The sequence below is a fragment of the Phodopus roborovskii genome, unplaced genomic scaffold (genome assembly GCF_943737965.1).
Source record: "Phodopus roborovskii unplaced genomic scaffold, PHOROB, whole genome shotgun sequence".
Classification (NCBI taxonomy): domain Eukaryota; kingdom Metazoa; phylum Chordata; class Mammalia; order Rodentia; family Cricetidae; genus Phodopus; species Phodopus roborovskii.
Window position 1 is genome coordinate 4324626 of NW_026125264.1, and position 23354 is coordinate 4347979.

Sequence of the window (23354 nt, forward strand, 5' to 3'; positions counted from 1 at the left end):
AGGCCACAGGATGAAAGAATGGGTCCAAGTGTGCAGTGTTCAGGGGGTGTCCTGAAGTTGAAGGTGGAGCTGATACAGGTGTGTGGAAGAGTGGGAACAGGGAGGCAGACAGGAAGTCCAGGCGCAGAGCTGGACACTGCCTGTGTGTCATGTGCAAGTAGATTCAGGTCCAGGTAGAGGCCAAGGGACAGATTGGGGTAGCTAAGTGTCACATGCAGAAAAAACTATACTTGTACTGGATCCCAAGAAAGAGGCTGAAATCCTTCACTGTGGCAGTTTTTCTGAATGAAGCTTGTACTGAGCGACCTCATGACTAGAAGTGTGCCTGCCACATGCTAGTCCCCTCCCTTTAGTGTTAGGCAAGCAGTTACTGATGGTGTGGCTGATGAGCTCGGGTGCCTAGTGTTTCTGACATGATTTGACCCAGATGACTTCTTTACTTGAGTATACAGGACATAGCCATCCTTTTTGCTACTTATATTATAAACAGAATAATTCCAGTCAAGGCTATTGTTTTATAATGTGGAGCCACCATAGGCTAGGCACACCCTGAAAGCTGCCACTCACTCAAAAGCAAGCTAGGGCCGGCCCAGACTGTTCTCACTTCTACTTCAAGTCCATCCAACCATACGTCTCCCCAAGCACCTGCCAGCCACAGGGCCTTTGTACATACATATCCTTTCCTCTGCTTTCAGTGCACATGCCCAGCTTTGAGTAGCTTTTTTGCTTTGTTCTATCTGTCCTTAGAGAGGCCCTGCCCTGTCCATTACAGTGGCACACCCTGCTCTGGTTCCTCTGCACATTAGTTTCTGTCTGCCTCGTGTGCTAATGTGCTCTGCCACGGCAATGGTGTTGCCATAGTGGGCACAGTGATTATGTTCATATATTCTATGTGGCCTCATGAAACCCAGTGCTCAGATCTCTGTCTGTGTCTTGAACAAGGACACAGCAAGGGTCACTGCCTAGAGCTACCTGTTTCCATCCCTGAAGCCTGTCTAGCCTCCCTACACACATAATTGGCTCACACATCTGGCTACAAGGGCAGCTGTAGTGACTCAGTGTGTCCTGTGACATCATCAAGGCAGAACACATAGATATTGCAGCTTTTTCATTTCCTGGCAAAGATGGTCATAAAATCGTCTTAAGTTTTCTCTACATAGTTCTGCATCGAATTCAAGAACGCAAGGGTAGGACTGGAGCAGAGGATGAGGGGCAGGCAGGCTGGCCTAGCAGCCTGCAGCAGTTCACAGGAAAGTGTGGCTCTCTCCCGTCTAGTTGGAGAAAAACACCAGATCTGATCTGCTGCTCAAGGAACTGTATGTGGAAAATGCTCACCTCATGAAAGCTGTTCAGCTCACAGAAGAGAAGCAGCGAGGTGCTGAGAGGAAAAACTGTGTCTTGGAAGAAAAAGTTCGAGCTCTCAACAAACTGATCAGTAAGATGGCACCAGCATCACTTTCTGTGTAGAAGCTGCTGTTTCCTAGTGTTCACGTGAAGGAATGTCTTTTCAGATATTGCTACTCTGATGCCATAATTTTCTATGGCTCACTAGCCACACTCCCTTGACACATAAGGACTGGTTCCTGTTCACCCTACAAGCATTTGTTGAATGTCAGTCTGCTGTGTGCCAGGTGCTGGGGAAGTGAGTAACACCTTGGGTTAAGTCCCAAGTTTGAGACTATTGAAAGATTCAGGCTCTCAGCAAAGAGCAATGGAGAGAAAGTGGGTGAGTATTTTGAGTGTTGTGCTTTAGGCTGGAAGACTGAAATGCAGAACCAGGTTCTAGATGGGCTCTGTCATCAGAGCTCTGCATGTGGGCAGTACACCCCCAGGAAGAGGGCATCCCCCAGCAGTCCTCTGCTGCTCCTGGAGGTGGTGGTGGGCTATCTGAGCTGGTGGGCTCAGGGACAGCTGTGCTCATGGTTGCAAGTGCAATCTTATTACAAAAATGTTGTCACACTGGAAATTGTACATATTTTTTAAAAGGTATAGTTTTATAACTGAGATATACCTAAATTATGACCATTTGGTTTACCAGAATATTCTACTATGATATGAAAAGTTACTGTATTTTCAATAACTTCTTTTCTATTAAAATTGATTTTAGAAAATAAAATTGATTTAACTCTAAGTTTTTAAAGTCTTAAATTATTTCACCCATAAGTAAATAGTTTTATAAGAAGCACTTGCTGGGCAGTGGTGGCACATGCCTTTAATCCCAGCACTTGGCAGGCAGAGGCAGGAGGATCTATGTGAGTTCGAGACCAGCCTAGTCTACAGAGTGAGTGCCAAGACAGGCTCCAAAGCTACACAGAGAAACCATGTCTCAAAACAAACAAACCAGAAAAAGAAAGTATCACTATGGGGATAGGAAGAAGGTCCAGTGGACAAAGTGATTGATGAGCAAGAATTTGTACAGAATTTGTACTCTTCCAATAAAAATATAAACAGGGACCAATAGGTATAGTGGTAATGCCTTTAATCCAGTGGTTCTTAACTGGTGGGTTGCAGCCCCTTTGGGGATTATATATCAAATATTTATATTATTATTCATAACAGCAAAATTACAGTTATGAAGTAGCTATGAAATAACTTTATGGTTGGGGGTCACAACATGAAGAACTGTATTAAAGGGTTACAGCATTAGGAAGATTGAGAGCTACTGCTTTAACCCTGTCACTCAAGAAGCAGAGGCAGGTGAATCTCTGTGAGTTTGAGGCCAGCCTGATCTACATAGCAAGTTCCAGGACAGCCAGAGCTACAATAATAATACCTTGTCTTGAAAAAAACAAAAACACAGTTCTTTACCCCAGAGGGAATACTGAAGCATAGAGTCTAGTTTTACCAACCAGTAAAATACTAAGTCTCAGTATAGTTTGTGTTATACCAGTGTAGGCATTGCCAAAACTCAATGGGGCTGGGCAGTGGTGGAACACACCTTTAATCCCAGCACTTGGGAGGCAGAGGCAGGTGGATCGTTGTGAGTTTGAGGCCAAACTGGTCTACAGAGTGCCCGTCTCATGGGTTTACTTCTTTACTTTTAGCATCTGCCTAGAACTGAAGTACAAGGTGAAGGCAGGAGATATGGGTCAGTTGGTAAAAGTTCTGCTGCACAAGTCTGAAGACCTGAGTTCAGATCTCCAGAACCCTTAAACAAAGCTGGCAGTGTGGACCTGTAATCCCATCACAGGAGAACTGGAGACAGAAAGTTCCTTGGAGGCCACTGGCCAGTCTAGCTCAATCAGTAAGCTCTGGTTCAGTAAACTCTGGTACAGTGGCAGCTCACACCTTTAATCCTGGCTCCCAGGAGGCAGATGCAGGTGAGCCTCTGAATTTGAGGCCAGCTTGGTCTACAGAGAGTTCTAGAATAGCAAGGCTACACAGAGAAATCCTATCTCAAAAAAGAGGGGGGAAAAAAAAAGGTGAAGAGCAATTGATATCCAACACTCAATATCTGGCTTCTACATGCATGTGCATTAGCAACCACATATACACAACAAAGGAAATTGGTTAAGAACCTGAAAACATGATCAGCTAAGTGACATTTATAGAAAACTGACTCCACCCCCAAACTTAATAGTAAATAAATCTGTAATGATAACCACGAGAGACCTTGTTTAGAGCTTTAATACAAGTCTCAAAAAAAATTACAAAGACTGAAGTAATATCAAGTATATTCTATCATCATGATATCTAATACTATATATGCTAGTTAAAAATTATTCAAGAGACTGACTGGAGGTCTGTGCAGCAAGCAAGATGGTGCAGTCAACTCTGTTATTACTACAATGTGCTCAGAATAAGGGGATACTCAGTGTTGGAGAACACAAAGAGGCCTCAGCCTATGCTGAACAAGCAGGTATTTGTCAGTGTTTAGAATCCAAGAACTGGAGTGGCTCATCAGGTCCAGGGAAGTTGAGGTGATGTTGGAAAATACTATTATGGACAAGGCCACCTGATGAAGCCTCACCAAATCCACATGACTCACAATTTGCTGCTCAATTATGGTCTCTACTGAAAAATGGAAATCTATCATCCTCACAAAGCCAATGCTGAGGAGATGACCAAGTACCACAGTGATGACTATATTAAATGCTTGCCCAGATAGCATGTCTGAGTACAGCAAGCAGATGCAGAGATTCAGAATTGGTGAGGACTCTCCAGTATTTGATGTTTATTTGAGTTTTGTCAGCTGTCAACTGGTGGCTCTGTGGCAAGAAGTGTGAAACTTAATAAGCAGCAGATGGACATTGCTGTGAACTGGGCTTGGGGTCTGCGTCATGCAAAGAAGTCTGAAGCATCTGGTTTCTGTTATGTCAATGATATCATCTTGGCCATCCTGGAACTGCTAAAGTATCACCAGAGGGTGCTTTATGTTAACATTGATATTCACTATGGTGATGGTATGGAAGATACCTTCTATACCGCAGACCGAAGTCATGATTGTGTTCTTTCATAATATGTAGAGTACTTCCCAGGAACTGGGGACCTACGGGATATTGGGGCTGGCAAAGGCAAGTACTATGCTGTTAACTACCCTCTCCGAGGTGGGATTGATGATGAGTCCTATGAAGCCATTTTCAAGCCAGTCATGTCCAAAGTAATGGAGATGTTCCAGCCTAATGCAGTGGTCTTACAGTATGGCTCAGATTCCTTATGTGGAGATCGATTAGATTGCTTCAATCTGACCACCAAAAGGCATGCCAAGTATGCAGTTTGTCAGCAGTTTCAGCTTGCCTATGTTAATGCTGGGAGGAGGTGGATCTATCCACAATGTTGCTTGGTGCTGGACTTATGAAACAGCTATGGCTCTGCACACAGAGATCCCTAATGAGCTACCATACAATGACTACATGACTACTTTGAATATTTTGGACCGGACTTCAAGCTTCACATCAGCCCTTCCAATATGACCAACACTGATGAATACCTGGAGAAAATCAAGCAGCGGCTCTTTGAGAACTTGAGAATGCTGCCTTGGCATTCAAATGCAGGCAATGCTGAGGGTGTCATCCCAGAGGAGAGTGGTAATGAGGACAAAGACCCTGACAAATGCATCTCCATCTGCTTCTCTGATAAATTCTACCTCTGTGAGGTAGAATTCTCCAATCAGATGAGGAGGGACAAGGTAGTCTCAAGACCTCTTCTAATTTCAAAAAAGCCAAGAGTCAAAGCAGAGGATGAAAAAGCAAAAAGATCCAGAAGAGAAAAAAAGAAGTTACATAAGAGAGGTCCAAGGAGGAGAAACCAGAAGCCAAAGGGGTCAAAGAGGTCAAGTTAGCAAAAGCAAGATCTGCAACTCTGGCCTCTCCCCAAAGTTTCCCACTTCTCCCCAGTCTCTCAGATTTTATATTTTCTATTCCTCTGTATTTATATAAATTGTACTAAATATAACATCCCGAGAAACTAGGACCAGAGCCCAAGGCAGTGGTACTGGGGGAACTCTTCCCAAAGCCACCTTGTCCATCCTGCTCAGGTCTTAGTTTTGAACCATGTAGGGTCTGAGTGGAAAGAAAATAACTGGAAGACAAAATCCTGAACTGCCAAGTGCCCGCTTTAGAAGCTCTGTTAAGATGCCCTTATTAAGCTTTCTAGAAGGGGTGACTGAGACCCCTTATCTTCAGGCTTATGTAATATCAGGCATTTTTAGATTGGTTCTGTTTATACCTTGCCACTGGACTCAGGCAAGCAGAAAAACTATTGCTATGTCTTCCCCCAACTCTGCAGGTAGAGGTGTTAGCCTAGCTTCCTTTTTGAGATATTTTCATTTTATGAGACCCTTTGTAATAAAAGAGCACATTTCTATAAAAAAAAATTTGGCAAGTGAATAGGATCAAAACACATAGTATGAAATTCTCAATTAATAATAATGCTATTTAAAGCTGAGTGGTGGTGGTATATACACACTTTGTAATCCCAGCACTAGGCAGAGTCAGGCATATCTCTGAGTTTGAGGTCAGCCTGATCTACAGAGTGAGTTCCAAGGCAGTGAGGACTGTTACACAGAGAAACCCTGTCTCAAAAACAAAGAAAAGAATATATTATTGAAAATTACTTTTAATTGGTGGTACACGACTTTAGTCACAGCACTCGGGAAGCAGAGGCAGGTGGATCTCTGTGAGTTCGAGGCCAGCCTGGTCTACAGTAGTTCCAGGACAGGTTCCAAAGCAATACAGAGAAACACTGTCTGGAAAAAAACCAAAGGGGAAAAACAAACTTTTAGTTTTAAAAATACATTCCTATATAAATGAAATCAAATCAGAAACCAAAACCAAGCTGATGTGGTGGCACACTCCTTTAACCTTGGCACTCCGGAGGCATAGACATATGGATGTTTGTGAGGTTGAGGCCAGTCTGGTTTACATAGTGAGTTTCAGGACAACCAGAGCTACATAGAGCCTGTCTCAAACAAGCAAACCACAACAAAAAAAAATTCCAAAAACCAGAATGACAGCTGAAGCTGGGCATGGCAGCTCAAGACTGTGCTCCTAGTACTTAGGAGGCAGAGGCAGAGTATCAGAGCATCAACGACGTGGCTCAACACTGTCCTGCCTCCAGCCTCCCACAGCTCCTGAAGAAGGCTCAGCCTCATCCTTGACCTACTGAAATCTTTCCTGGGGGCTTATTCTACTGATAAGGAAACTACAGATTTATTTCCCTACCCCTGGATGTTTACATCTTCTACTAGATAAATATTTGCTACTTTTGAAAAAATATATCATGAAAACAGATTCAAACTGAAGACAATTTTATTTATAAAAGTACAGCATTTACTGTGGGAATGGAATGACTGGAGATATAGCTACTAACAAAGGCTGAACAGCTGGCACAGTATACTCCTAACCAAATGCTCCTGGTCTAGTTGGCTCTTTGATTTTTGTTGTCTTGTCTTTGGAGGTGCAAGGATGGAACCCAGGGTTTCTTAAATGCTAAAGAAGTGCGGTATCATGGAGCTACACCCCAAACAGCCTTCTTGGTTATCTCAGAGCATGTCTGTAAATTTAAGATCAAAGAAGGAGGGGGAGGTCCAGTAAGGAAGCTTACATGAGCTAGACTTAGCTTCACACCTGGCAGACCTTGAAGAGCTCTGCTGCTGTCAACACAGGGCGCAGTCAGGACAGCACGTGCTCTAGAACCCCCTGTCTGATTAACTGCTCACACTTCCACCGAGGCAAAAAGTGCTGCAAGTAAAAGGAAGCAGAAGGGAAAGAATGAGAGAAATGATTAGGAAAAAAATTAATTATATTTTGCATCAGTAAAAAGCAATAGTTTTGTATACCTTATCAAGTTCTACAGCTAAGTAGATAAAAGCTAAACTTAACTAACTTGCTATTATAACCAAGTAAAATTGATACTACTAGTAAATAAATACTACTTTTAAGTTCTTATTTTTATAAGTCACTGCATAATTCTTAAGATTTATTCATTTTTGTTTTATGTGTATGAGCATTATGTGTACCACATGTGTGCCTGTTGCCAGAAGAAGGCACTAGATCACCTTGAACTAGGGTCCTCCACATGAGCAGCAAGTGTGCTTACCCACCAAGTCATCTTTCCAGCTCCTTATCCACTAAGTTTTTAAAAATGATTACACACACACACACACACACACACACACACACAGAGTGACACATGTGACAGTTGCTTTAACACCATATTTGTGAGTACTAAAGAATACATGTTAAGTCGAGTGGTGGTGGTACACCACTCAGGAGGCAGAGGCAGGTGGATCTCTGTGAGTTTGAGGCCAGCTTGGTTTACAAAGCAAGTTCCAGGACAGGCTCCAAAGCTACAGAGAAACCCTGTCTCTGGGGTCGGGGGTGGAGGTAGGGGGAAAGAATACATGTTAAGTATCTCCCCACTAGTGTCTAAACTATGTGGATGATCTACATGAATATAGTCAGCCTTAGGTGTGGCCAGATGTATTTTTAATTAACTAATTTAGTATGCATGCATGTCTGTGAGTACATGTACAGGCATGTGAAGGTCAGAAGATAACTCTCAGGAGCTGGTTCTCTCCTGCCACGTTATGGAATCCATTGAGCCTGTGTGCTAGCCCTTCTACTTACTATGCCATCTTGCTGGCCCATGATCAGGTATTTTATTAGTTGTGTAAGGGTTCAGGCACTATACTGGCCTGTCCCTGTCACCTGGCAGAATGCACTCAGGCAGTGCCCTGGTCAGCCTAGGGTTCCATGGCTGCTACATCACTACCTAATCTGTTCAGAGGTGCACAGAACCCTTTAAAAGAAAAAATTCCACCCGCTTCCACTCTCTTTCCCACTGTTCCTCTAAAGGGGCAGACAGGATTTTTCCTGTCTCCCCCCCCCCCCACCTTCTTTCCATCTTCCCTCCCTTCCCTTTCTAATAAAACTTCTCACTTAAGTTCTGTTTGCCTGGAATGTTTGTCCCTCACCCGCCATGGATTCTACCAAGGTCCTCCTCAACCAAAATTATAACAAGTTCCTTAGTATTAAACAGTAGAAAATAGGTTTCAAATACAGATAACACAAGTTGTTAAGGCTGTTCACATGTCCACACAGGAGCAGATGAACAGGTTCAGGCATCACTGCCTTGCTACACAGTAGGTAGATCAACCACAGCTCAAGAAAACCTCAACAAATTGAAAGCACTTCCTCTCATCTTGCTGAGGACAGCTTTGCTCTGGCAACTGCAGGTTCCCATGGTACCTTCAGAACACAGATTTTTTTTTTTTTAAGCACCTTAGCTCATCCTCTGGTTTTGATGTAATATGTTTAAGGAGACACATGGGAGAGAACAGATGGTTTAACAAAGGTTTTAGAGTATCTTTGAAACTGGTTCTAAAGACCTAGTTTTGAGAAATGACAGCTGCATGCTAAGAAAACAGATCAGTCACCCTCTTGGGCCAGAGCACTTGATGGCCAGAAGCATTCTGTTCTAGGATGTAAATAGTTCACATCTTGATTCAGGGACAAAACACCAACTGGTCAACACCCACATGGGAAGACAGGTAAAGAGGAAAGAGTGGCCCTTATGAAGCTTTTTCCTAACTTTACTACGATTTCAGAAAATAAGGGAGAGGAAAAAAATGAGCTGTTAATATGAAGTTATAGCTCTTTACAATGACAATCTTATCCTGTTAGTTGTTCTGTTTACATATTAAGTACTTAAAAGTTCTCGGGCAGTGGTGACCCACACTTTTAGTCCCAGCACTCAGGAGGCAGAGATGTGCAGATCTCTGCAAATTCGAGGCCAGCCTGGTCTACAGAGCAAGTTCCAGGCCAGCCAGAGCTACAGAGAGAAACCCCATCTTGAAGACAAACAAACAAACAAACAAAAAAAAAAAAACCAAGAATTTTCATAAATTCAGGGACAAGGTCAATCAACATTCTTTTGCTTTTTAATCTAGTACTATAGATATGAACCCACAGCTTCATGCATGCTGGACAAGTGCCACCATTGAGGCATTAATAACAATCCTGTTTCACTTTTCATTTCAAGACAATATCTTACTAAATTGCCAGGTATAGCTTAGAATTTCCTTTGTAGCCCCAGGTTGGTTTTGAACCTGTTATGTAGACCAACTCAAAAAGACCTGCCTGCCTCTGTCTTCCAAAGTGCTGGGATTAAAGACAAAGACCACAGTAAGTGGTTGGTCTTCAACTTTTGATCCTCCCACTCAGGTGGGATTACCTTCTGAGTAGATGGGATTACCAACCCTTTAAGTCAACATTTTAGTAGTTCCCAACTACTCAGAATAAGGCCCATTATAGTAATTACTCAGGAAAATGTTTAGTATAACTTTTTCTTGCCATATGAAACGTTTGCTTCAAGTTTTACTATTTAGAAAAAGTCCAGAAAGGTCTGATAGAGGAACATCAAAAGAAGATACTCATTTTGTAACTGAATCCAGCATTACCTCACACACATTGTTAATAAAGTTTAAAGTATATGACGACAGAAAATACCTGACTATTTTTCTTAAGCAGAACCGAAGTGCCATCGTCAACTTCAAATTCTCCGTAGTCTTTTAAACAACGCACCTGAAAGAACAAATTGAGACTTTGTTTTTTCTTTGAGACAGGGTCTTTAGCTATGTCCTTTAGTTGAGTCTCTAACCCTTAGGCTTAGGTGATCCTACTGTGTCAGCCTCCTGATTAGCCGAGAGTATAGTTGTGCCTTAGCATACCTTGTTTATGTTATTATAGGGAGTAACAAAAAAGAAAACAGGTGTTGCTCCAGTATCTACGTAATATCTAGATCGACTCCAGCCTCATTTTTGTAGTATTAGTATGAGAATAGGATATAAGTAAGTTTGCCAGTTCCTATTTTTGGAAGAGATTTTTCCAAACTTCTTCAATATACAGACTCATTTCAGGGAATTCTTAGCAGCAGAAAATGAAAGCACAGCTTTCATTTGTTGCCACAATAAAAAGCAAAAATGAAGTTGTGCTGAATTATCTTTTAATTTGTAAAATATTCTTAATCATCTCAGCATGGTCTTCATCTTAACCTTATTCTTTTTTTTATTTTATTTTATATAACAAACTGAACCTTATTCTTTAAGCTACTAGGTCATCAAAACTAAGAGGTCTTGGTTGGAAAGTCGAGGAGTGAGGCAGTCTTGACAGCAATACCTGCAAAGAACTATCTTGGCTGTTAGATGGTTCAGAGGGTAATAACACTTTCTATGTAAGCCTGGTGACTTCTGACCTCACAGGATAAGGAGAGAACAACTCCCCAGAGTTGTTCTTATGAATATCAAAGGACACGCAATTGCACTCAAATACACATTACATTTAATTTTTTTAAAAGGGAAAACGCTAAGTACTATCCAGGGAAACAGGGAGGCATTTCCACCTCATGAGAACTGGGAAAGAGTTCACTCTCCTGGGGGTTGGCACTTGTACCACACTGCCGCTGACTTCCAGTAAGCCAACTCCAGCAGCAAGTACCAGATATTTGTACCATGTCCTAGAATTTCTTCTTTTGAAAAGACTTGTTTTGGGGAAGAGGTGCTATGGCCACATGTGTTCTCATTACTTCAGGATTACTTTTCCCCATTTTGAGACAGGGTGTCCTGTAGCCCAGGCTGGTTCTAAACTCTGGACAGTTCTACCTCAGCCTCCCAACTACTAGAACCAGATATAAACTACCACACCTGGCTTAAATTACCTACCTCTACACATTAATATTCTATTTTTTCCTTTTCTTTCTTTCTCTTTTTTTTTTTTTGTTTGTTTTTCGAGATAGGGTTTCTTTTTGGCTTTGGAAGCTGTCCTGGAACTAGCTCTTGTAGACCAGGATGGTCTCCAACTCACAGAGATCTGCCTGTCTCTGCCTCCCAAGTGCTGGGATTAAAGGCGTGTACCACCACCTGGCTCACACTAATATTCTTAAAGCAACAAACAAAAACTTAAAGTCAAGCATGGTAGCCCATGCCTGCAATCCCAGCACTTGGGAGGTGGAAGCAAGAGTATCATGCCCTAAGTAAGGGTTAAGCATTGACTACATGGCATGAGCTGTATGAGACCCTAACTCAAACAAAACAAAACACACTCACACACATATATATACAAACACACACAAAATATATACGATACTATCTCATGTCATTGCTCATTTAATATCCAAAAGTTACCACTTGTCTCATACATATTTAATTTTTTCCCATTTATTTCATGTGTATGGGTGTTCTACCTGCATGTATATCTGTACACAACATGTAAAGTATCCAAAGTGAGGCAGATGGCACTGGGTCACCTAGGACTGCAGTTACAGATGGTTGTGAGCTGCATGTAGGAGCTGGGATTGAATCTGAATCCTCTGGAAGAGCAGCCCCTCGTGGATATTTTTCTGTTTTCATGTTGAAACTAAAGTCTGACAAAACTATACATTGTGTTTTATGTCTTACCTTTCAATCTGTAGGTTTCTCCCCCTCTTTAGAAACTTTTTCTTTCCTTTTGGCATTCTATTTGTAGTACCCAAAACAAAACTATTAAAATGGGTAAACTGATGACATTTTAAGTGTCCATCCTAAAGACAGGAGAAACTTTCACACTTTTAAGTTTCCTTTCTTCTGAAAAGAAGTTAGTAAACCCTCATCTTTGATAAAGGGTAGCACAATGTACACATTAAAGTAAGCACATACTTCAATATATAGGCTTTTGGGAGGTTTCATATCCTGTGTGATGTCCAAGCCTTCATCTCCTCCCAGTGACCTCATGTAAGTAGCAAGAGATTTTTTATAATGGTTGAACCACTCCATCTGTGAACATAAAAATGGTCATTTGACAAAGATTTAAGAAGATCTGTACAAACTATGTACTACCATTTAAAAACCAATATATCCTAGTGCTGGATCTTCCTACATCAATTAACTTATTTATGAAACTCCCCCGACACATTTCCAATGGCCCAATGAACTCTTCCTAGGAATTATAGGTTTGTGTCAAATTGACAAAGCTATCACAATTACTGAAATGAAAACAGCTCTCGCAAATATCAGACACTCAGCCAGTATGGTCTAAGCAACAGCATATAAAAACCATAGGGAAGACATGAGTCCACAAACTCCACTGACCCTGCCCACTGCGCATGAAGATATACATACATATATATATATATGTATGTATGTATATATATGTGTGTGTATATATATATGTATGTATATATTCTCCTTACACTTGTCTAATTTGCTTTTGAACTTTTTTATGATTCAGATACCATTTGTTTTTTCTATTTTCTAATTTCTTGCTCTTTTCCCTGACTAACATTTTTCTCACTTAGTTTTTTTCCCCTTTCTTGATTTTGCGTCTCTATTTTCCCCTTTCCCTGCTTCCTTCTTTTATCTCATTCATCTACTATTCCCACACTCACTCTAAAAATGAACTTTGTCCCACATTCTACAGTAGCTTTGCCAGTTTTACTTTTGTGGTCACTGATGATCCATTAGTGGGCTGTACTTCATTTTAAGTGTATTTCTATATCTTGCATTGTTTCTTGGTTTGTTGCTATTACAGAAATTTGCTTTCTCTCTATGGAGGGTACTGGAGATTAAGCCTTCAAGAAGATCATCAAATAAAACAGGAAGAAAGATCCTGACCAGCAGATATACACATCACAAGACAGAGTCCCCCAAAACATTAGAAAGTATGGCAAACTGGCTTCTCTAGAAGGCTATATGTAATTCACTACCACACTCAGTGATAGTGAAATAGCTATAATGCCAGATAATGATTTCAAAAGTTTACTAGTAAAAACTAATGTTTTCTAAGATGATACAAATGATTTAATTAAGTCAGCAATACAGAGGCTAAGGTAGTAAAATGGAAGAATTAGGAACCTTTAATCCCAGTGCTTGGGAGGCAGAGGCAGGGCTCTGTGCATTCTAGGCCAGCCTAGTCTACACAGCAAGTTCTAGGACAGCCAGGGACTCACAAAGAAACTCTGTCTCAAGAAAAAAAAAAAAAAAAAAAAAAAAAAAAAAAAAAGGCCAGAAACCTAGAAGAAATTGTCAGCAAAGGAAATGAAATTGTGGGGAAAAAAAACAAAACAAAAAACCATGGAGCAGAAGAGTAAATACTACATGAATTTATAATATTAATTAGAATGTACATATATGCACATATGACATAAAAAATACCCAAAGTAATAATACCAATTTTTAATCCCAAAGATGGATCAGTAATAAATAGCATATTGGGCGGTGTGTGTGTGTGTGTGTGTGTGTGTGTGTGTGTGTGTGTGTATGTGTGTGTGTGTGTGTGTATGTGTGCACGCGTGCACTTTTAATCCCAGCACTTAGGGGGCAGAGACAGGTGGATCTCTGTGGATTCAAGGCCAGCCTGGTCTACAAAGTGAGTTCCAGGACAGCCAGGGCTATTATACAGCGAAATGTTGTTTTGGAAAAACAAAAAGAAAACAAAGAACTATTGGGACTCTATTTTGTTAAGTACTTAGTTTTCCACACAGTATTTAGAATTACTCCCTACCACATACTCCCTATCATAGTATATAAGAAATTACTTTAAGTGAGAAATTGCTGAATACTAAAACCAAAAAAAAGAAACACAGATAACTACTATTAGAGAACATAGATAGCAATTTTATACATTTGAATAGTGCTAACTTACTTCTTCAGCAGACATGTGGAATCTCAAAGCATTTGGCAGGACACTGCCATATTCCCACCTGAGTGCTCTAATCCGAAGCAATCGGTCATACCTAGGACATGAAGGGATTCGATGGTATGACAATAAAAGGAGTCAAAAGTTAATCTGATGAGAAGACTCAAGACTCGCAAAAACCTAAATGGAACATGTGAACTTTGTTTGGCTACTGACAAAAAAACACCAACAAGAAGACATCCTTGAGACAATAGGAAAAAATGTGCATAAGAACTGTTTAGATAGGTAGTGTGGTGGCAAACCCCTTTAATCACACAACTTTGGAGGTAGAGGCAGGAGGATCTCTGTAAATTCAAGGCCAGCCAGGACTACATAATGATGCTGTCAGGCTGTTTCAGCCTGACAGATGCCACCAGGCATTTTTTTTTAACTCTCCAACTGTGACAATATGCAGGGGTTACAAAAGTCAAGAGATCCTTACTGCTTACAGAAAAAAAGTATTAAGAATTTAGTGGTGAAGGGCTAGAGAGATGGTTCAGCATTTAAGAACACTAGTTGCTCTTCCAGAGGTCCTGAGTTCAATTCCCAGCAACCACATGGTGGCTCACAACCATCTATAATGAGATCTGGTGTTCTCTTCTGGTCTGCAGGCATACATGCAGAAAGAACACTGTATACATAATAAATAAATTTTAAAAATAAAAGAAAAAGAATTCAGTGGTGAGCTTCCATGATAATCCAAACCAGTACAGCAGAAAAACAAACCACAAGGAGTATGTGGCTAAGTTCCACAGGGCAAGTTATATTATCTCACTCTTTTTATGAATACACTAGTGTTTCATAATTTAAAAAAAAAATTATTTATAAGTTTTTATTTAAGTTAGAAACAATATTATTTTACATACCAATCCCAATTCCCTCTCCTCGCCATCCTCCCATGACCCCCACCAACTCCCCATCCACTCCCCAGGGAGGGTAAGGCCTTCCATGGGGGACTCCTCAAATTCTGTCACATACAAATAAATAAATAAATAAATAAATAAGTAAAATTTAAAGGAAGCCAGAGCTGGGCAGTGTTGGCACAAACTTTTAATCCCAGCACTCCATTGGATTTCTGTAAGTTTAAGGCCAGCCTGGTCTACAGGGCCAGTTCCAGGGCACCCCGGGCTACATAGGGAAACCCTATCTGGAAAAAAAAAGGGTAGCCAGGTGTGACTGCACATGGCATTAATCCTAACATTCAGGAAGCATAAAGATCTCTGTGAGTTCAAGGTCAGCCTGTCTACATGGGTAAGACCCTGCCTCAAAAAACAAAGTGAAACAACATAAAAAGGAACTACAGATTTTTTTTTTTCTTGATACCCACTGAGAAACCAAACTACATCAAAGTCCTTCTTAGGTTCCCTGACACTTACAGGTAAGCTACAGTGCAGCGTCGATTTCTAAGCAAAGAACAATGCCGAAATTTGATGGTTGGTATCAAATCACCTCGTCCAGCTGACTTTGCTTCATTCCTGGTAAGGACATACAAGAAGCAAGAAACATAAATATTCCAGTGAAGATAAAAATTCAAAGCCAGAATGACTGACTTACATGCCTGTTTTGTCCATTTAAAGTTAGTAGGAGTCAACCTGAGCAGAGTAACTTCCTCCATTTGTATATTAAAAGATAAAAAACCAGAACTGGCTACAGTGGTGTACAACACTGATCAGAGCACTTAGGAGGCAGTCAGAAAAATCTCTTGAGTTCAAGGCCATCCTTGTAAATAACCTATATTTATCACTAAGTATCTAGGTTATTTTGTTTTTGTGGTGCTGGAGATCAAACTCAGGACCCCACACATGCTAGATAAGAGCCCTAGCACTAAGCTACTCTCTTGACCACAGAGTCATTCTACAAACTTCTGCCACTCAATGGAGGTCAGGTTAAGTCTCCACATTCCTTATAACTGCTTACAATGTAAGGATATAATTCCTGGAATATAAGGAACCAATATAATAAATTTGGAGTAGTAGGGCATGGTGGCACCATAATCCCAGCACTTGAGAGGCAAGGCAGGACAGAAAGCATTAGATAAGACCAAACTACAAAATGAGATCTTTTCTCAAAAGATTAGATAAATTTACTATCAGAATAATGTAGAAAGTAGATGTAAAACTTTTCACGTTTATATATGATTAGCTGAAGGATTCGCTTCTACCCATAAGTTATTTTTTGAATTTTTGTTGCATTTATTTATGTGCACATGCAGTTCCTGTAGAGAACAGAGCAAAGGCCAACTTTAAGAAGTTCAACTTCGCTAGCACTCGGGAGGCAGAGGCAGGCGAATCTCTGAGTTCAAGGCCAGCCTGGTCTACAGGGCAAGTTCCAGGACAGCCAGGGTGTCTCAAAAAATTAAAAAAAAAAAAAAAAAAAAAACCCCTTTTTATATGTATAAGTGTTTGCACCACATACACGGAGTTCCCATGGAGGCCAGAAGAGGGTGTCAGACCCCCAGGAACTGTAGTTACAGATCATTGCAAGTTGCCACTTGGGCTCTGAGGATCAAACTCAGTTGCTCTTGAGAGCAACTGGTATTCTTAACCACTGCCATCTCTCCAGTCCCTCACAGATAATTTTGACCAGAAGCTAGTAACAATGGTCACCTCCCCAGAGAGAATTTAACAGAGTAAGGGACAAATTTCTGGATCATTAATTTGCAGGGTGCAAATACAGGGAGAATAGAAAATTCAGTTCCTTACTGGACCTAGACCTAATAGGTAGAGTCTAAAATATATCTTTATCCTGTTTATTACAGTTGAATGATCAATGTGTCCCTTCCTTTCTGCTTGTTAAATACATACAGCAACCAGGATGACCTAAAGACAGACAGACCACCCCACACAATTATCTCATCTGATTACACCCTCTTCTTGCTAAGTTGCAACCATACTGTTGTCTTTAAGTGAAGCTTCCTGGCTACCTGCCTCTTTAAGATCCTTGACATATGCTACAGCCACTGCTTGAAGGCTCTCTGCTCACCTTGACTGTTTTAGTGAGTAAAACCTTCTCCTTGAAGCCTCAACTGAAATATCTCTTCCTTAGAGAACACTTCCAATCCCTCAATTTCTCCCAATTCCTCAAGTTGTACTTCACACTGGCTCTTGGCATTATTCTACCCTGTGGCCTTCCTTTAGAACACATCTCCATAATGATATGTTTGTACTTAGTGTTTGTCTCCTAAACTGTAAGGGTCGTGAACAGAAATCTAGGCTATGTTATTTACCACAGAAATATTTATCAGAGCAATTTAGTCAGTGCATGTCTGTTGAAAGGATTAATGAACAACTTTGCAGAATTGACATCAGACTCACATTTACCACAGCCCTGCTGAGGTTCAGTTCCTCATTCTATTGGTAAAAATATTTCTGTTATTTACATGCATTGTGTTCCTATCGTTTTTTGTATGCCCCACAGATCTTATCATCATATTAATAATTTCTACATCCAAGTAACTCATAAACTAACTTCTCTAGTTAAGATTCTGACTAACACTGGCCATTAATCCCAAAACTTGGGAGGCACATGGATCTCAGAGTTCAAGACTACCCTGGTCTACAGATGGAATTCCAGAACAGCCTCGTTACACAGAGAACCCTGTCATTAAAAAAAAAAAAAAAAAAAGGGGGGGGGGGGTTCCTGACTACCTCAGCTTTGATCTAGCTCTCAGCTAACCATGTGACAGCAGCCTCTGAGGTCTATTCACACAGACCAGATTCTCCACTGTATGAGATACCATACCTAGCTTTAAATATCCTATAAATCTATAGACCTCTCTTGACCTGCTAAGTGGTAGCCTTTTGTCACACCAGTTCTCAATAAACTCTACTCATGCTGTCAGAAATCACTGCTGTTCCTGCTCCATGGACCCTTCTCCTTCAAACACAATAAGATGTCTGTTAATGAAAACAAAGAGTGGGAACTAAGGATTGACTTCCATGGTAGGCTTTATCTGCTTCTGTCTCATCTTATTAAGTCTACCTTAATTCTTTCCACTTAGAAGTCATACATCATAATATATCATGAAGATGTATTAAGCATCTACATATGTGAAGCACTACCCAAGCACAGGGCAGCAGAAACCCTTTTAAGGTCAAGTCCTGTGCTCACTTGTACAACCAGGGTAAGATCAGGTACAGAAAACTGGAAAAAAAAAAAAAAATTGCATCTCCAAAAGATAAAAGGTTCTGATTTTAACATCTCATTTCTTATTTTTAAAACATCAAAATTATCACAACTTACACATCAGACTGGTTTTGTTCATACAATGCTTTCATCTCCTCCAGAACTTGTCTGAGTCCATCCTCCTGAAATGTATAAAAATATTAATTGATTTCCTGATTAATTTCAATCTCTACTATATTTATCTCTCATTTATATGCCTTAACAACAACAACAACAACAAAAGGCTTCACAATATTTCCATGGCTACAGATACTTGTTAGGAACATAAAATGGAATAGCCTGTGGAAATCAGTTCCACACACAAAAAGAATGGACATAGTTCCTGAACCCAGGATACCAAGCAGAAAGATCAAGACTTCAAGGTCTTAATATATTAGATATTATGTTAGATAGCCTATCTAACAACAAGGGCCTGTAGATGAAACTCATTGATAGACACTTTCCTAGCTTGCATAAGAACTTGAACTCTATCCCCAGCACCAGAAAAAAAAAAGTTAAACTGAAATACCATATATATGACCCAGCAATTCCATTCCTAGTTTTATACCCAATTCCATATGTTTTTTTCCTTTTTGCATTCTTATTTTCTTCCTTTCACTCATTCATTTTTTTCTTCCTACTACTGAGTTAAATCTCCAACCCATACACAAAAATTTACAGTTTTGTTGTGCCTGATTTATTTTTTATTTTTATTTTAGGCTTTCATAATTGGTTCTCTTGAGACAGAGTCTTGCTAGTACTCTGTGACCCATGCTAAACCTTCTGCCTCAGCATCCCATGTCCTATAATTATGAGCATACACTGGGCTTTACACAAATGTTCTTGGCAGTATTATTCAAAATACTCAAAAAGCAAAAATAATCCAAAGGACCAACAACAGATAGAGATATAAACCAAATGCCATGTGTCATCCGGTAGAGTATCATCTAGCAATAAGAAGGAATGAGTATTAATATATGCTACAACATAGATGGGTCCTGACAATTTCATGTTAAACCAGAGAGAGCAGATACAAAAAAACCATAGTTTGAGTCTACTTATCTGGAATACTTTGGAAGGCAAAATCATAAACAGAAAAGCACTTTAGCTAGGCATAGTACCCACATGCCTAAATCAATCCCAGCAACTAGAAAAAGTACGTCAAGTTGAGGCCAGCCTGGACTACACAGTGAAACCCTGTCTTAAAAACAAAATGAGGCTCAGCACTGGTGACATGAACCTTCAATCCCAGACCTTGGGAGGCAAAGGTAGATGGATCTCCATGAGTTCCAGGCCAGCCTGGTTACAGAGCAAGTTTCATAATAGCCAAGGCTACACTAAAAAAATCCTGCCTCAAAATAATAAATAAACAAATAAATCTTTAAAATAAAAAGGCACAATAAAAATACTGAACTTCAGGTCAGTAGTGGCGAATGCCTTTGATCCTGCCACTCAGGAGGCAGAGGTGGGTGGATCTCTGTGAGTTCAAGGCCAGCCTGGTCTACAGACTGAGTCTAGGACAGCCAGAGCTACACACAGAAAAACCCTGTCCGGAAAAACCAAAAAGCAAATTAACAAACAAAACCTAAGGAACTACTGAAAACATACACTACTGTAAAAATAGTCTCTTTAATTCCAGCCTGGTCTACATATAGAGCGAGTTATGGGACAGTCAGAGCTGTTTTACAGAGAAATCCTATCTCAAAATATATTAAAAAAAAAAAAAAAAGTCAGATTATACTAAGTAAAAGAGGCCAGATACAGTTACAAAGAGTACATACTTCATGATTCCATATGGCCCTTTCCAGGGGCATCAGGCCCTTTAAAGAAGTGTAAGCTCTTAGCAGGCTGAACCCAAATACATGAAAAAAAAAAAAAAAAAAATTTACTACAAGTCAGGCCAAGGAAGGCAAATCAGTGGTTTCCAAAGGCTGTGGATGGGACCTAGCTTCACAGAGAGGCCCAGAACTACTATACATCAAGATATTATTGGTTCATCAAGAGCCTGCCTATAGGAGCTGCTAAGGTGGCTAGGTAGTTAAGAGAGCACTTGCCCCACGGGGGTTCGGTTCCCAGCACCCGCATGGCAGCTCACAACTGTCTGTAACTCCAGTGGATCTGACACCTTCACACTAATGCACACTTAAAAAAAAAAAAAAAAAAAAGAGGCTGCCTATAAAGATATATGTGGACCTGGAGAGATGACTCAGTGGCTAAAAGTGCTAGCTACTCTTTCGTAGGACCTGGGTTCCCAGCACCCACAAATGCCTATAACCAGTTGCAGAGGATTCCAAACCCCCTTCTGGTTTCCATGGGGCACCTGCCACACATACACGTAATTTTTTTTAATAGCCTGAACAACATGAGCCTTGTCTCAAACCACAAAATCAAGAAACAAAAATGATGAAATTCACCAAGTTATGGGTAACATAAGCATGAGTGTTTTTTACCTACAATTTGTTTGGCCCAGTTTAAAACTTTTTGTTTCGTATCTCGGAACCTAGCAAGGCCGTAAAGAGAACCCAGCCACTGACACGTGACAAACTTCAGCAAGCCAAAGTGGACTAGCCCAGGGAAGGTCCGCATAGGCCCCGCCCCAAAGCCCGAGGCCCCGCCCCCAGGGCTGAAGCCTGTCTCTGGATACGCCCCGTTCTTCCCCCCACCGCCCCGCCGCCTCTGCTCACGTTGAAGGCCGGCAGCTGCCCTTCCGGCGCGCGGTGTAACTCGCGGACAAGCTCCATAGCTTTCTCGCAGAACATGACGGCGCTCCTGAGTCCCGCGGTCCCGTCAACTGCCAAGTCACGCCAAACGGTCGCTTAGCTCTCGCCTAAGGCACTTCTATTGCCCCACAGCGATCAGCCTCTCCTCCTCGCTTTGGCGCCAAATTGGCTCAACCAATAGAAGTGCGCTATCGGGTAGGGGGTGGAGGTCCTAAGGTGGCCCAGAAGGGACATTTGACCTCATTGATTTCTTCCCTGGCGAAGCTGGGGAAGTCAGTTGCGTCTGAGACTATAAGCTGAACCTCTATGAGCTATTTCGATCATGCAGTAAAGTACACATTCTTCCGTTTTTATTTTTTCCATTTGAATTAATTATCTTTTATGTTCCAAGGAACACCTTTAGGTTAAGAGGAAAAGTCAAGAAACCAGTTATGACACAATGTTTTGTTTTAGTTTTCAGTGCCAGTTGTTTGACATTAAAGAGAAACCATCTTTTATTGGGTACTTCCTGTATGGTAGGGACTATGATGTATATTTCAGTCCATTCTCACAATTCTCCCTAAGGGCTATTAGTATCCAGAACTGATAAGGAAGCCAGAACAGTTCATTTAATGACGGTCGCACAGCTCATAAAATAATTAAAACCTATTTTCTAAACTTTGCACTTCACCTCTGACACTTTTTGATTTTTAAAGTAGTTATTTAAAAAATATTTGAGCTGGGCGTTGGTGGTGCACACCTTTAATCCAGTAGTACTCTGGAGGCTGACCTCTGTGAGTTCCAGACCAGCCTGATCTACAAGGGCTAGTTCCAGGATAGCCTCCAAAGCCACAGAGAAACTCTGTCTCGAAAAACAAACAAATAAACAAACAAACAAAAATGAAAACTGGAAAATGTCACAGATAACAGCAATTCAAAGTTGGGCATAATACTGTTGTCCTATGCCTGCAATCCCAGCCCTTCTGTGGCTGAGGAAGGCCCATTGCTTCAGTTCAGGAATTCTAAAGGAGCCCATCTTATTTATTTATTTATTTTTGTTTGTTTGTTTGTTTTTCTAGGACAGAGTTTCTCTGTGTAATAGCCCTGGCTGTCCTGGAACTTGCTCTGTAGACCAGGCTGCTCTTGAACACGCCTGTGTCTGCCTCCGAAGTGCCAAGATTAAAGGCAATTAAAGGTGTGTGCCACCACTGTTCTGAAGGAGCCCATTTAAAAATGAAAAAGAGTGTGTGTGTGTGTGTGTGTGTGTGTGTGTGTGTGTGTGTAGCCTTGATTTGACTTGCCTTCTGTTGTGATGAAACGAAACACCATGGGGAAGAAAAGGGTTAGTTTTGGTATACAGTTGTAGTCCACCAGGAAGGAAATTCAGGGCAGTAACTCAAGCAGGGTACTTGAAAGAAGGCTGCTCATTGGCTTTTTATAGTGAACTCTCACTTTGCTGTACCCAGAACCAACAGCCTAGGGTGATACTCCCCTCAGGCATCTGGGCCATCTGAAATCAATAAATAAAGAAAATGCTCCACAGATTGACCAATCTGGTGGAGGCAATTCTTCAAGATTACCTCTTCCTAGGTATGATTAGGTTTGTGTCAAACTGTCAAAAACACAACATTCAACTGCATGATTATGGGAAATTTCCTAACCTTACACAATCCAAGATAAAAACCACTTGTTTTATTTAGCATTTCTGTTTTGAGAAAGTGTCTCACTATGTAGACCATGTCTACCTTAAACTCACAGAGAACCACCTGCCTCTGTCTCCTGGGTGCTAGAATTAAAGGTGTGTGCCACCTTGCCTCACTATTTAGCTGCGTTTTGAAAAAGCAATATTAGCTTCTAGAAAACAATAGTGGGTTTTTGTTTTGTTCTTTTGCAAAAGTAGATAACAAGACTGCTAGGGTAACTGGACAGTGTTGAGAGAGGTGGTTCAGAGAGAAGTGCTGAGACAAACTGTCCTTCAGGTGAAGATTTGGTACTTAATGCCACATACAAGTATATGCTAAGGTCCTGAAGACAGACACTTCAATTCCACCAAACTAAATAGCAAGTTTCAAAGGGGCTGGGCAGTGGTGGCACACACCTTTGATCCCAGCACTGGGGAGGCAGAGGCAGGTGGATCTCGGAGTTCAAGACCAGCCTGGTCTACAAGAGCTAGTTCCAGGACAGCCTCTAAAACCACAGAGAAACCCTGTCTTGAAAAACCAAAAAACAAAAACAAAAAAAGTTTCAAAGGGATGTGGTCCAAAGTCAGGAGGTAGTAGGCATGAATGAACAGCAGCCCATAATACATGCTAGCTGCTTGGAGTCCGTTTGTCTCTGTTTC

At 41.0% G+C, this 23354-nt stretch overlaps 2 protein-coding genes and 1 pseudogene across 3 annotated transcripts in view; 2 read left to right on the forward strand and 1 right to left on the reverse strand.

The window, feature by feature from the left end:
- The window catches only part of Ninl (ninein like), a 68476-nt gene extending 66347 nt beyond the window's left edge, over positions 1–2129 (forward strand). The window contains exon 24 of the mRNA XM_051193952.1: positions 1276–2129. Coding sequence (XP_051049909.1) covers positions 1276–1467 — 192 coding nt within the window. The 3' untranslated portion in view covers positions 1468–2129. The remainder of the gene's footprint in view (positions 1–1275) is intronic.
- A 1630-nt stretch (positions 2130–3759) lies between these two features.
- Positions 3760–5745, forward strand: LOC127229101 (histone deacetylase 1-like; annotated as a pseudogene).
- Positions 5746–6716: 971 nt separating this feature from the next.
- On the reverse strand, positions 6717–21204 carry Gins1 (GINS complex subunit 1). 2 transcript variants are annotated; one of them, XM_051194243.1, is made up of 7 exons: positions 20999–21201; positions 18393–18457; positions 15527–15625; positions 14118–14208; positions 12134–12250; positions 9951–10025; positions 6729–7181 (listed from the first exon to the last, which is right to left on the reverse strand). In XM_051194243.1, the coding sequence occupies exons 1-7, from the start codon at positions 21071–21073 to the stop codon at positions 7113–7115; spliced, it is 591 nt and encodes a 196-aa protein (XP_051050200.1). In that variant the 5' UTR covers positions 21074–21201; the 3' UTR covers positions 6729–7112. The 2 variants fall into 2 exon arrangements, with proteins under 2 accessions (XP_051050207.1, XP_051050200.1); XM_051194250.1 differs by lacking the exon at positions 12134–12250 and having other exon boundaries at positions 6717–7181; positions 20999–21204.
- Between the last annotated feature and the right edge of the window lie 2150 nt (positions 21205–23354).